General features: G+C 37.4%; 1 protein-coding gene across 5 annotated transcripts in view; it reads left to right on the top strand.

Moving 5' to 3' along the window:
• WDR76 (WD repeat domain 76) overlaps positions 1-14,386 on the top strand; it is a 54,627-nt gene that overhangs the window by 35,073 nt on the left and 5,168 nt on the right. For all 5 annotated transcript variants that reach the window (XM_088829459.1, XM_055418374.2, XM_055418369.2 and 2 more), the window contains 4 exons: positions 1,734-1,892; positions 9,728-9,945; positions 10,523-10,675; positions 12,611-12,664. In XM_088829459.1, the coding sequence (XP_088685585.1) occupies positions 1,734-1,892; positions 9,728-9,945; positions 10,523-10,675; positions 12,611-12,664 (584 nt within the window). The remainder of the gene's footprint in view (positions 1-1,733; positions 1,893-9,727; positions 9,946-10,522; positions 10,676-12,610; positions 12,665-14,386) is intronic.

The following is a 14,386-nucleotide window of genomic DNA, read 5'->3' as shown; positions in this document are numbered from 1 at the left end:
ATCTGGAAAAACTGCTTGATAGAAAATCTCAGCCAGTTAAAAGTAAGTCAAAATTAAGAATTCAGAAGTGAAGACGCTTGACAGAAGAATCAATGATGAGTATTGAATCCATTTAAATGAAGAACTAATATTAAACAGCAATACGAATTATGGTTACAGAACTGGATATGAATGTTGTTAACCTGGACAAAATAAAAATAAATATAGAGATGGAAAAGGGGGAGATTGGAGCCGGGGGGAAATAGTGTCTTCAATCAGTAGAAATCTAAAATTGAGACATCCATAGTTAAACTTAAAAATAAAGCTTAATGACTGTAAGTGCTTTATGCTTTATACTTTTTCCTTCTTAGATAACTCTTGTAAAGAAATACTTGAAATTCAAAAATTCCTTCAGCTTGCTTTTCTTTTATTATTTTAAAATATAGTTAAATTTAATACTATTAAAAGTGGCCTTCCCTACCCGCCCCCCCCGCCCCAAATTTCTTCTCTATCCTTCTATCTATATAAGTAACTACATGTAAAGACATCTATAATTGCTTAATCTTTCAGTGATAAATTTGGTCAATTTTGGGTATTGAATGATTTTTCAGAACTTTTGTCTGGAGAGTATTGTTTTTCTAACAAATATATGCTATGGACAAATATGCCAAAGTGTTAACAGTGGTTAACTCTGGGTAGGAGGAGGAGTTTGTGTGATTGTAATTTTTTTCCTTTTAAAAAAAAATTTTTTTTTCTTTAAAATTTTTTTCTCTTTAAAAACTTGAATAAAAAAGACGAAAACAATGCTTGAGTATTTCAGAGCAGACTAAGGTAGGCTTGGAGATGGTAGTTGTTGGTTCATAGTATAACATGTGGTATAGGAATGTAGCATGGAAATTCGAAACATGGTGATTTTGGATTTGATAATCCAGTAGTGAAAGGACAGTCTTTAGAAGCAGTAATATTACTATAGAAATTCAAATACATGCATTTTTCATGGGGTATTTAGGGGATTTTTTTTTTTTTTTCAGTTGCTAAGTCGTGTCTAACTCTTTATGAGTCCATGGACTGCAACATGCCAGGCATCCCTGTCCTTTTAATATCTCCTGGAGTTTGCTCAAACTCAAGTCCATTGAGTCAGTGATGCTATCTAACCATCTCATCCTCTACTGCCCCCTTCTCCTCTTGCCCTCAATCTTTTCTAGCATTAGGATCTTTTCCAATGAGCCAGTTCTTCGCATCAGGTGACCAGAGTATTTAGAGGATAAAATATTTTAAAAATTATCATTTTGTGCCAGAACCAAACAACTTACGAAAATTGTGTTCAAGATGATATACTCATATAGAAGCATACTTTGCAAGCAAAGTAGAAGCAACATTGATGTATTTTAGTAGGAAGGAATTATCCTGTGTGTGAAATAAAAAGTAAATCTCACATTTCATGAGGATTTCATGAAATGAAGTCAGAATAAGCAGAATAATTTCCCCTCTGCATTATGAAAAACTAGTTGTGGTAAAAAACTGGAAACTTAAAATAAATGAGACTTAATTCTGTTGGATTGAAAATTAGTAAAATAACTTAGAGTATAGAGTTTCTAGTTCTGACTTTCTGATTGGGAGGTTGGGTGTAATAATAGTCTGAGAAAAGACTGAATATAATACAGACAAAAATATTTTAATGACTTAATGACATAGAATATATTACTATTTCTCACCAGGTTTTGTCTCTCTCCCCACCTTTAACTCTCTTCCAGACTCACCAACCTAAAGAGGATGGAGTTTATCTTTTTCAGCCCCATAGTCAACCGGTCAGCTGTCTTTACTTCTCACCTGCCAGTCCGGCTCACCTACTGTCACTAAGCTATGATGGCACGTTACGCTGTGGGGATTTTTCCAGGGCTGTTTTTGAAGAGGTAAATGTTAATGTATTTACATATTGACCTTAGATGATATTCTAGATTCTTTATGAAATGCTACATGAATGATTATTATACCATCAGACTGGATGAGATGGTATGGAACAGGGACTTTAGAACTATTCTGCCTAAATTCATATCTCGTACTATTTGTGTGACCTTGGCAAGTTCCTTTACCTCTTTGTGTCTCAGTTTCCTTAGCTTTGAAATGAAACAGTAATAATATTTACCTTACAGGATTGTCACGAGGATTAAGTGAGTTAATGTAGATAAAGTACTTAAAACAGAGCCTGACACATGATAGATTTTTGCTCTTATTTTTTATTTTTGCAAAAATCTTTTAAAGACAATAACCTGTTCTTCTGTTTTAAGGCTTAAAACTTGTCTTTTATTCAGGGAAAATATTAGAATATTATTATATTTTTGTTTATTATTTCTAGCCTTTGCAGATATGGATTTTGTGAGGCTGATTCTTAGATGTGACAGAAAAGACTAGAGATTCATCACATAACAAATAGTACTATAGCACATTATATCTAAAACATATGGCCAGTCTACCAACTCACTTAATGTATCACAGAAAACTATAAAATTTGTTTTTTTGTCTTCTAGCTAAGATTTATCATGTCTTACATGCCATGCTGGGAAAGGTTGCGGGCGGGAGGAGAAGGGGACGACGGAGAATGAGATGGCTGGATGGCATCACCGACTCTGTGGACATGAGTTTGAGTGTACTCCGGGAGTTGGTGATGGACAGGGAGGCCTGGCGTGCTGTGATTCATGGGGTCGCGGAGAGTCGGACACGACTGAGCGACTGAACTGAACTGAACTGAACTGAACATGCCATATATATATCTGATAATAGATTAGCTCAGCTATTTTTATCTGGTGAAGTTAGAATGAAGTATTGCAATTGGATGTGATAAAATTGTACTCTGGCAAAAAATGGACACCCAGGCGGTTTCATTTGGAACATCTTAGGCCAGGTTTATTCGTAACCACCTGTTAAGGATAAGGTCTTTTCCTGGGCTAATCTAGCCCCTATGAGGTCAGATTAAGTTGAAGTCTGTTTAAGAATAGTTGAAAGATGTTAGGCTCATACTTGTGAATATCCATCTGCCCAAAGATAGTCTACCAAGATAAATAGCCTTTACCCCTTGAAGGTTTTCTAATCCATTTGATCTCTGGTTGGGTAGACCAGAAGCTTCCAAAGGCCTGAGGAATCCATACAATATTTGATCCCAGTGATTACATTTGGTCTTCTACTTAAATATCTGCTACTTACTGCTTACAACAAATATGTCATTTCAAGTGAACTTTCACATTTGCTTATTAACCATATTAGATTTCCTCATTGAGAATTCTTATAAATTAAACGCTTTTTCCATGTGAATTTTAATCTTTGTGAAGTTTAGGATGGTTTAGATGTAGGTTTCTACCCTTTAACTTAAGGGCAATTTTATGTGTGAAACAATAAAGAAAACATTATCGTCACTTATGTTTTATCGTCATAAATACTAATTTAATTGATCTAATTTTATGTATGCCTTAATTTTTTATGTAAACCAGTACTCAAAATTAACACATTCTGATGTCTTTATAATTACTCTAATGTTCTGTGTACAGATTATTCATAATTACTTATAGGAGTTTTTCTTAATGCATGCATTTATTGAAGTATAGTTGACTTACAATGTTTCAGGTGCGCAGCAAGGTGATTCAGTTATACATATATACATATTTTTCAGATTACTTTCCATTATAGGTTATTAAAAAATATTGACTATAGGTCCCTGTGCTATACAGTAAACCTTTGTTACTTGTTGCATCTATTTTTTTAAATTAGAAATCTAGCATTCTCTTCATACTAAGTCAAACAAGTGGAATCAAAATGTCATAAATTTTTTAGTTAGGTGAAAATTCATAAGTTTTCTAAAATACATGTATTCTACATAACATTTATATATATATATGTATACAAAAGTTTTTCTGCTATGCTTGATAAAGGCTTGAGAGAGAACATTAAAAAAAATGGAGAAATTGGAAAACCTAAACTGAATGAAATGGAGCACTGAGTATGAAGGAAAAAGGAAACAAACTAGATGAAAGTAAAAGATCATCACATCGTCCTGTTGCTCATTAGAAACATATCTGGAGCTTTGGATAAAAAAAGCAATACCTAGGCATTTGTAATTCTGATATGTATCTGGATTTTAAAAAGTGATTACAGGTTTTCTTATTAAATGGTAGCTTTGGTGATGGAGAATTCTATTATTTTTACGTTGATCAATCGTGATACAATGGTATTGAGTAATAGTTCAGTTCAGTTGCTCACTTGTGTCCAACTCTTTGTGACCCCATGGACTGCAGCATGCCAGTCTTCCCTGTCCATCACCAACTCCTGGAACTTACTCAAACTCATGTCCCTTGAGTCAGTGATGCCATCCAACCTTCTCATCCTCTGTCGTCCCCTTCTCCCGCCTTTGATCTTTCCTAGCATCAGGGTCTTTTCTAGTGAGTCTGTTCTTCACATCAGGTGGCCAAAGATTTGGAGCTTCAGCTTCAGCATCAGTCTTTCCAATGAATATTCAGGACTGATTTCCTTTAGGATGGACTGGTTTGATCTCTTTGCAGTCCACCCTGTCCAACCTTCAGTCTTTCCCAGAATCAGGATCTTTTCCAGTGAGTCATCTCTTTGCATCAGATGGCCAAAGTATTGGAGCTTCTGCTTTAGCATCAGTCCTTCCAATAAATATATACAGGGTTGATTTCCTTTTGGATTCACTGATTTGATTTCCTTGCAGTCTAAGGGATTCCCAAAAGTCTTCTCCAGTACCACAGTTTGAAAGCATCAGTTCTTCAGTACTCAGCCTTCTTTATGGTCCAGCTCTCACATTTGTACATGATTACTGGAAAAACCATATCTTTGACTATATAGAGATCTTTATCAGCCAACTGATGTCTCTGCTTTGTAATGTGCTGTCTAGGTTTGTCATAGCTTTCCTTTCAAGGAGCAAGCATCTTTTAAATTTATGGCCGCTATCATCGTCTACAGTGATTTTGGAGGCCAAGTAAATACAATCTGTCACTCCTTCCACTTTTTCCCCTTCTACTTGCCATGAAGTGATGGGACTGGATAGAGTTTTGAATGTTGAATTTCAGGCCAGCTTTTTCACTCTCCTCTTTCAGCCTCGTCAAGAGGTTTGTTAGTTCCTTTTTACTTTCTGCCATTAGAATGGTATTATCTGCATATCTGAGGTTATTGATATTTCTCCTGGCTATCTTGATTCCAGCTTGTGCTTCATCCAGTCTGGCATTTCGCATGATATACTCCGCATATAAGTTAAAAAAGTAGGGTGACAGTATAAGCCTTTTCATATACTCCTTTCCTAATTTGGAACCAGTAAGTTGTTCCATGTCTTGTTCTTACTGTTGCTTACTGTTCTTACTGGTTCTTTCTGTTGCTTCTTGACCGTCATACAGTTTTCTCAGGAGAGAAACCATCTCTCTAAGAATTTTCCATAGTTTGTTGTGATCCAAACAGTCAAAGACTTCAGTGTGGTCAGTGAAACAGAAGTAGTTGTTTTTTTGGAATTCCCTTGCTTTCTGTATGATCCAGTTCAGTTCAGTCGCTCAGTCGTGACCGACTCTTTGCGACCCCATGAATCACAGCACGCCAGGCCTCCCTGTCTATCACCAACTCCTGGAGTACACTCAAACCCATGTCCATCGAGTCGGTGATGCCATCCAGCCATCTCATTCTTTGTCGTCCCCGTCTCCTTCCACCCCCAATCCTTCCCAGCATCAGAGTCTTTTCCAGTGAGTCAACTCTTTGCATGAGGTGGCCAAAGTATTGGAGTTTCAGCTTTAGCATCAGTCCTTCCAATGAACACCCAGGATTGATCTCCTTTAGAATGGACTGATTGGATCTCCTTGCAGTCCAAGGGACTCTTAAGAACATGTTGGCAATTTGATCTCTGGTTCCTCTGCCTTTTCTAAACCCAGCTTGTACATCTGAAAGTTCTCTATTCATATACTACTGAAGCCTAGCTTGAAGGATTTTGAGCATAACTTGACTAGCATGTGAAATGAGTGCAATTGTACAGTAGTCTGAACATTCTTTGTCATTGCTCTTCTTTGGGATTGGAATGAAAACTAACCTTTTCCAGTCCTGTGGTCACTGCTGACATATTTTCCAAATTTGCTGACATATTGAGTGTAACACTTTAACATCATCATTTAGGATTTTAAATAACTTAGCTGAAATTCTGTCACCTCCACTAGCTTGTTTGTAAGTAATGCTTCCTCAGGCCGCTTGACTTCACATACTAGGATGTCTGGCTCTAGGTGAGTGACCATACCATTTTGGTTACCTGGGTCATTAAGACTTTTTTTTGTACAGTTCTTCTGTGTATTCTTACCACCTCGTCTTAATCTCTTCTGCTTCCGTTAGGTCTGTATTGCTTCCGTCCTTTATTTTGCCCATCCTTGAATGAAATGTTCCATTGATATCTTCAGTTTTCTCGAAGAGATCTTTAGTTTTTCCTATTCTCTTGGTTTCCTCTACTTCTTTGCATTGTTCATTTAAAAAGGCCTTTTTATCTTTCCTTGCTGTTCTCTGGAACTCTGCATTCAGTTGGGTATATCTTTCCCTTTCTTCCTTGCTTTTCGCGTCCCTTCTTTCCTCAGCTATATGTAAAGCCTCCTCAGACAACAATTTTGCCTTTTTGCATTTCTTTTTCTTTGGATGGTTTTGGTCACTGCCTCCTGTATAGTGTTACAAACCTCTGTCCATAGTTTGAAGAACTATGGCACTCTGTCTACCAGATGAAATACCTTGAATCTGTTCTTCACCTCCCCTGTATAATCATACGGGATTTATTTGGATCATACCTGAATGGTCTAGTGGTTTTCCCTACTTTCTTCACTTTAAGTCTGAATTTTGCAATAAGGAACTGATGATCTGAGCCACAGCTCCAGGTCTTGTTTTGCTGACTATATAGAGCTTCTTCATCTTTGTCTGCAAAAAATATAATCAGTCTGATTGCAATATTGACTACCTGGTGATGTCCATGTGTAGAGTGGTCTATTGTATTGTTGGAAGAGGGTGTTTGCTATGACCAGTGCATTCTCTTGGCAAAACTCTTATTAGCCTTGCGCTGCTTCATTTTGTACTCCAAGGCCAAACTTGCTTGTTACTCCAGGTATCTCTTGACTTCCTACTTTTGCATTCCAGTACTGTACAATGAAAAGGACAATTTTTTTTTTATTTGGTGTCAAATCTACAAGTTCTTGTAGGTTTTCATAGAACTGTTCTGCTTCTTTGGCATAAGTGGTTGGGGCATAGACTTGGATTATTGTGATGCTGAATGCTTTGCCTTGGAAATGCACCATGATGATTCTTTGATTTTTGAGATTGTACCCAAGTACTGCATTTTGGACTCTTTTGTTGACTATGAGGGCTACTCCTTTTCTTCTAAGGGATTCTTGCCCACAGTAGCAGATACAGTGGTCATCTGAATTAAATTTGCCCATTCCTGTCTATTTTAGTTCATTGATTCCTAAGTTGTCCTAAGATTTTTTTAAAAAAATCTAGTATGTCAGTGTTGTGAACTAAGTCATAGTTTAAAAAACATGGTGAGAGTGAAGTTTATGGTATAGGAAATACTATATCTCAGTAAAACTGTAAAAAGAAATTAAGGGGGGAAAAAATAGCCAAATCAAACCCCCGTGCAGACTTAATTCTGTCAACAGACAGCTGTCAGACGTCTTGAAGTGGAGGCAGAGGTGTCAGTAACTAAAGCTTTAGGCTCCTGGTTTGTGGTCTAGTAAAATGGTGTCGGGGGTAAATAACATCATTTTTGGGATTCTCAATGTGTAGATCAATCTTGCCATCTCCTGTTTGAGTGTGTCCAGTTTACCTTGATTCATGGACCTAGCATTCCAGGTTCCTATGCAATACTGTTCTTTATAGTGTTGGACTTTACTTTAACCACCAGACACATCCAAAACTGAGCGTCCTTTCTGCTTTGGCCCAGCCGCTTCATTCTTTTTGCAGCTATTAGTAATTTCTTATTACTCTTCTGCTCTTCTCTCATAGCATGTTGGACCCTTTCCGATTTGGAGGGGGGCGGTGTCCATCTTCTGGTGTTCTACCTTTTTGCCTTTTTATACTGTTCATGAGGTTCTCCTGACAAGAATACTGGAGTGGGTTGCCATTTCCTTCTCCAGTGGACCATATTTTGTCAGGACTCTTCAGTGTGACCTGTCTGTCTTGGGTGGCCCTGCACAGCATCATTCATAGTGTCATTGAGTTAAACAAGCCCCTTTGCCATGACAAGGCTGTTGTTCATGATGGGGATTTGCTTATTAGTAATTATTATAATTATTTAAAGAAATGTCTGTTTGGATCTTTGTCTGTTTTTTAATTGGGTTATCTGTGCTTTCAGTATTGAGTTGTCAAAGTTCTCCACTTATTTTTTTTAAAGTCAGGTTTATTGAGGTATACAGTACATACTATAAAACTTAACCTATTTTAGGTGTGCAGTTTTATGAATCTTGGCAAACTTATGTAACCACCACTGCAATCAAGATATAGAAACTTTCCATCACCTGAAAAAATTACCTCATGACCCTCTGCAGTTAGTTCTGCCCTCTTTCCCAAGCCCCTGGAAACTGCTGATGTGATTACTGTCCATATAATTAAAAAAAAATTTTATTGGAGTATAGTGGATTTACAGTGTTATGTTTCAAGTGTACAGCACAGTGAATCAGTTATACATATTATCCACTCTTTTTTTTTTTTTTAAGATTCTTTTCCCATATAGACCTTTACAGAGTATTGAGTACAGTTCTATGTGCTATATAGCAGGTTCTTATTAGTTATCTATTTTATATATATTAGTGTGTATATGTCAGTCCCAGTTTATCCACCGCCCCATCTCCTGGGAAACAGTTTATTTTCTACATTCATGACTCTACTTCTGTTTTGTAAATAAGTTCATTTGTACCCTTTTTTTTAGGTTCCACATGTAAGCAATATATGATATTTGTCTGTATCTGATTTACTTCACTCAGAATGACAATCTCTAGGTCCATCCATGTTTCTGCAAATAGCATTAGTTTGTTCTTTTTTGTGGCTGAGATTCCATCAGGGTGTTCATGGTGGCTTAGATGGTAAAGAATCTGCCTGAAGTGTGGGAGACCTGGGTTCGATCCCTGGGTTGGAAAGAACCCCTGGAGAAGGGAATGCCTCCCCACTCCAGTATTCTGGCCTGGAGAATTCCATGGACTGTATAGCCCATGGGGTCACAGAGTCAGACATGACTGAGCGATTTTCACTGAAGCTGAATGTTCCATCATATACATGTACCACATCCTCTTTATCCACTCCACTGTGGATGCACCATTTAGGTTGCTTCCATGTCTTGGCTAGTAGGTAGTGCTGTTGTGAACACTGGGGTGCATATATCATTTTGAGTTTCAATTTGTATTTCAATTGAGTCGAATTCAAATTCAATCTATTTCCTAGTTAGTTTCAGGGTAGATCTGCAACTGAGGTTTATTGGATTTAAGAGATTTGGGATGTAGCCCCAACATGGGTGGATGGGCTGTTTGATTGCAGGCAAGTCTTAGAGTTGATCAGTGCCTTTGATTCCATCTCTGCAAAAGAGGATGACCATTTTGTCCTGTGCTTCTTGTGGGGATGATGGGAGTATAAATGAGATATTTGGGGTAAAGTGTTGTGTTACTTTTTTAACAAAGAATTTATGCATTGGCTTTTTTTTTTAAAGAAGAGCATTACTTAAGTTGATTGTTCCTTATATCCTTAGGTATATAGAGATGAAAGAAGAAGCTTTTCATCCTTTGACTTCTTGACAGAAGATGCCTCCACTTTAATAGTAGGTCACTGGGATGGAAGTATGTCACTAGTGGATAGGAGGACTCCTGGAACTTCTTGTGAGAGACTTATCAAATCTTCTTTGAGCAAAATAAGAACTGTTCATGTGCACCCAGTGCATAGACAGTATTTTATCACTGCGGGATTAAGGTATGTTCTTCATAAAATTTTATGATACAGATGTTTTAACATTAGGAATAATGTTTTAGTTTGATTGACAAAGACATTTTTGTGATACCCACAGACCAAATAATTTTCCTTTCTATGCTAATTTGAGGGTGGTGGTTTTTTTTTTTTGAGTTTTTTTGTGATTCTTTAAAATTAGATTTAATACATAGTGAGAATATTGAAACAAATATACATTTTTATTTTCCTTGGTCTCGTGCATTTACTTCAGTCTTTTGAGAAGAAAATCTGTAAAAAATACAAGTTAAATGAGACCTACAATTTCTTAGTCTGTGTTAACTTTTTTCTTGAGGAGAGGAGAAAACCAGCTAGAATCTTGTCTCTCTGTACCCACCTGGTTACATATATATGCTATAATTTTGGAATTTTTCTAATTTTTAATCTATACCTGTTTTTAAAATTAATACAGAAGATTAGAGGGGCCTGTCTTAACTGTTCTTCAATGTAGTGTTTATTTGAGTGTCTAATTTATGTTCCATGCTATTGTAGAGGCTTACTGTGTGTACCGTGATAACACTGAGAATTATTCCTCCTGTTACAGGGATGTTCATATTTATGATGCAAGATGCCTGAATCCCAGTAGAAACCAGCCTTTGATTTCTTTAACTGAACACACAAAGAGCATCGCTTCAGCCTATTTTTCACCTCTTACTGGTAACAGAGTAGTAACCACATGTGCTGATTGTAAGCTGAGGTAAATTGGGAAGACAGAAATACGTTAAGAGTCTGTAATTACTGTGTTAGTTAACCAGTAGCTTTGTTTACTGTTACTCCTTATTAAATCACTAGTGTTAATTGTTTTGTAGCCATGTCTAGGTTTCCAAAGATCAGTGACCTGTACTTAACAGCATTTCAGCAGTTTTGGAATCTGTAAATTTCCTTGAGATTGTCAAGGAAGGTCTGTAAACTACCCTGGGGAATGATGTCAGGCTTTCCGTTTAGCACTGAAATCTGTTGAAATCAGGCTTGTGATACCTTGTGTGAAAGTCACTCAGTCGTGTCCATCTCTTTGACCTCATGGATTGTAACTTGTCAGGCTCCTCTATCCATGGAATTCTCCAGGCCACAATACTGGAGTGGGTAGCCGTTCAGTGGATCTTCCCAACCCAGGGATTGAACCCAGGTCTCCTGCATTGCAGGTGGATTCTTTACCATCTTGAGCCACCAGGGAAGCCTAAGAACACTGGAGTGGGTAACCTATCTCTTCTCCAGTAGATCTTCCTGACCCAGGATTGAACTGTGGTCTCCTGTAGTGCAGGCGGATTCTTTACCAACTGAGCTACCAGGGAAGCCCTTCTGTGTGATATCTTGGACAGAAGATAATTTTAGCATAGGAAGAAGCTCTTACTCTGGGGATAGTGGGATCCCTCCCACAAGTCAAGTGCTGAATTGAAGTTGCAGAGCCCTTGGCCATGGGCAGGCAGAAAAGATAGCAAAAACTGGGTCTCTGTACAAACTATTGGATAACATTTTATGATTTTAGCTTTGGTACCTTTCAATAGCTACTACCTAAAAAATGGATTTTAAAATGTAATATAAGCCAGTTGAACAAAAATAGAAAATAATGCCAATTTTTAAAAATGTGGAGAATGTTAATGCAACAGTGAAGGAAATAATTTTGTTCTCTTCTAAAATCCACAATTTTGCTTAACATTGCAAGCAGTTCTCAAATTATGAGACTTTTACCTTAAGTGATTTTGGAATGTGTTCATTATTCACTCAACAAGTATCTGTTGAATGTATACTATGGGCTGGGCTCTAGAAAATCACCTAATTTCTGTTTTGACCCATATATTGGAAAGAACATGGTTTATAGCGTGTGACAGGTGCCCTGTTAATTCCTAGTAAAGTCTGTGAGCATTACCAGGTAGTACCTTAAGAGATTTCATCACTGGGCAATGACAGCCCAGTGTCCCCTTTCCACCCATGTAGTTTTCTTTGTCTTAAGGACCACTTACTTGTCCCATTCCTGTTCATTTGCACTGCAGACTTTACTCTTGTGATTTGGCTTTCTGGTAATCTAATTAGTTAATAAGTTCTAGTGCCAAGAAATGGCAGTGGGATAGCTAGGCACAAGGAGAAGGGCGAGGTGGTGATGACATGGCTACTTTCTGCCAGGGTGCCTAGTGGAGGCTTCTGAGCTCCTCCAGTTGCCCCACAGAGTTCCTCCCCTTAGTTACTGGCCAGTCAGTCTTGCCAGAGCCTGGAAGTGACAATATAACGCCCTCAATTGATAAGTCTCATGGGGAAATTGCTCTTGATACATGCCTGCACTTTGAGGTTATTTGTGCATTTTCAGACGACATCCGTTATGTATGACCTATATTACTGTGGATCTGATTATAGATTCTGGATTATCACTGTAGAATGTACATTTAAGTTTGGAATAATAGTGTTTAGTTTCCACACTAAACTCTAAGCACTGAATTTTACGATATTCTTTGTAACTTTTATAAATATATTAGCTAGCTGTGGTTCGTTAGAGCCTGATCCTATATATTTTAAAACAACAACCATTTCATATCATGAACCAATGAAAAGCTTGTTAAATACCCTGATGATATTTCAGAAAAATCTCAAGAAACAATAAAAAGAGTGTGCTTCTTTACTTTTGCTGTTTATTTTGCAGAATCTTTGATAGCAGCTGTATGTCCTCGAAGATTCCTCTCCGCACCACCATCAGGTCAGTTCCCATATGCCAAATAATGTGGACCCTGGATTACTATGAGCTCTTTGTTGGACTGCATACATCAGACATCTGATTATCAAAGAGATGTATAGGTCTGATTTTATATTACAGTGTTCCTGGCTACTTGTTCCTATCCCATCCGGAAGGGTTCTTGCTTCCAAGTTGCCTGTGTCTACAAAGAGGTTCTGTCTCTTTTAGTCTGTAGCTATTCTCTGCCTCTGAGTGGTTATTTTTGGTTAAGGTGAATGACTTTATTCAAAAACTGAATTAGTCATGTTATCATATTGAGACTAACTTCCTCGTGAGGCTAGCTGAAGCACTTTTTATTTGCGCCTGTTTGTTCTGGGCTTAGCTTCCCCATCTTCCTGTTTCTTTGTTTGGTTATCCCTTTTGCATCTGCTACTTTTAGTATATGTATTTTACATCAAGCTTTACTCAGCGTCTACTTCCTACACATACTTCTTTATCAGCATTTATAAAGTTGGGGACAGGGTATGCAGTATATGTTAACTGTTGCTTCATGACTTTTATAGTCTATAGAGGCTTTATTTAATATGCTTATTTTCTTTTTCACAGAATTTCCCCGCTTCGTTTCCTTTTTCAAACTTTATTAACTCTATTGACTTCTAGTGTGTATTTTTAAAAAATTATCTAAGGTGATGATTCTGGGGTCAGTAGAAATAAGGTCATTGAATGGCAGTGGGAAATGTGCTCTCCATTGTTCATCCTTCTTTAATAAGGGCTGTTGGTGGTGTTTCAATGTAGAGAATAAAAGGGCAGTGCTTTGTTTTTTGCTTTGGAGAGCAGTGAAGAGCCCCACATATATTTAAATTGTTTTTTACTTTATTTTTATTTGTGATTGTAAACACGTAACAGTAAGTCAGCCACCTTAACTATTTATATGTATACAGTTCAGTAGCATTAGGTGTGATCACGTTGTGCAACAGAGTTCTAGAATTTAATGTCTTGCAAAACTGAACCTGGCCCATGAGACATTAATTCCTCTCTCCCTCTTTTCCAGATTGTGGCAGCCATCTGTCTAGTTTGCGTTACTATGGTTTTTACTACTTTAGATATTTCATATGAGTGAAATCATAGTATTTGTTTTTTTGTGATCGGTTTATTTCACTTAGCATAATGTCCTCAATGTTCATCCATGCTCTAGCATGTAACAGAATCTGCTCCCTTTTTAAAGGCTGCATACTAATTCCATTGCATGTATATGCCATATTTTCTTTATCCGTTCCCCTCTTGATCAACATTTGGGTTGTTTCTACCTCTTGACTATTGTGAAAAATGCTCCAGCGGACAAATGGGTGTAAAGGTATCTCTTCAAGATCCTATTTTGAATTCTTTTGGATAATACCCAGAAAGGAGATTTTAATGGATCATGTGATAATTCTATTTTTAGTTTTTTGAGGAACCTCTATACTGTTTTTCCGTAGCTGCAAAACCATTTTACATTCCAGGAGTGCACTAGGGTTCTAATTTCTCTTTATTTGTATCACTACTTATCCTGATGATTGTGAGGTAATATATCACTGTGATTCTGATTTGCATTTCTCTAATGCTCATGCGAAGAGTTGACTCACTGGAAAAGACTCTGATGCTGGGGAGGGTTGGGGGCGGGAGGAGAAGGGGACGACCGAGAATGAGATGGCTGGATGGCATCACCGACTCTGTGGACATGAGTTTGAGTGTACTCCGGGAGTTGGT

This window comes from Moschus berezovskii, chromosome 21 (assembly GCF_049115385.1).
Source record: "Moschus berezovskii isolate FMDL1 chromosome 21, NW_MosBer_1.0, whole genome shotgun sequence".
NCBI lineage: Eukaryota > Metazoa > Chordata > Mammalia > Artiodactyla > Moschidae > Moschus > Moschus berezovskii.
Note: the sequence above shows the minus strand (reverse complement) of the source record. Positions and strands in the feature narration are given on the sequence as shown.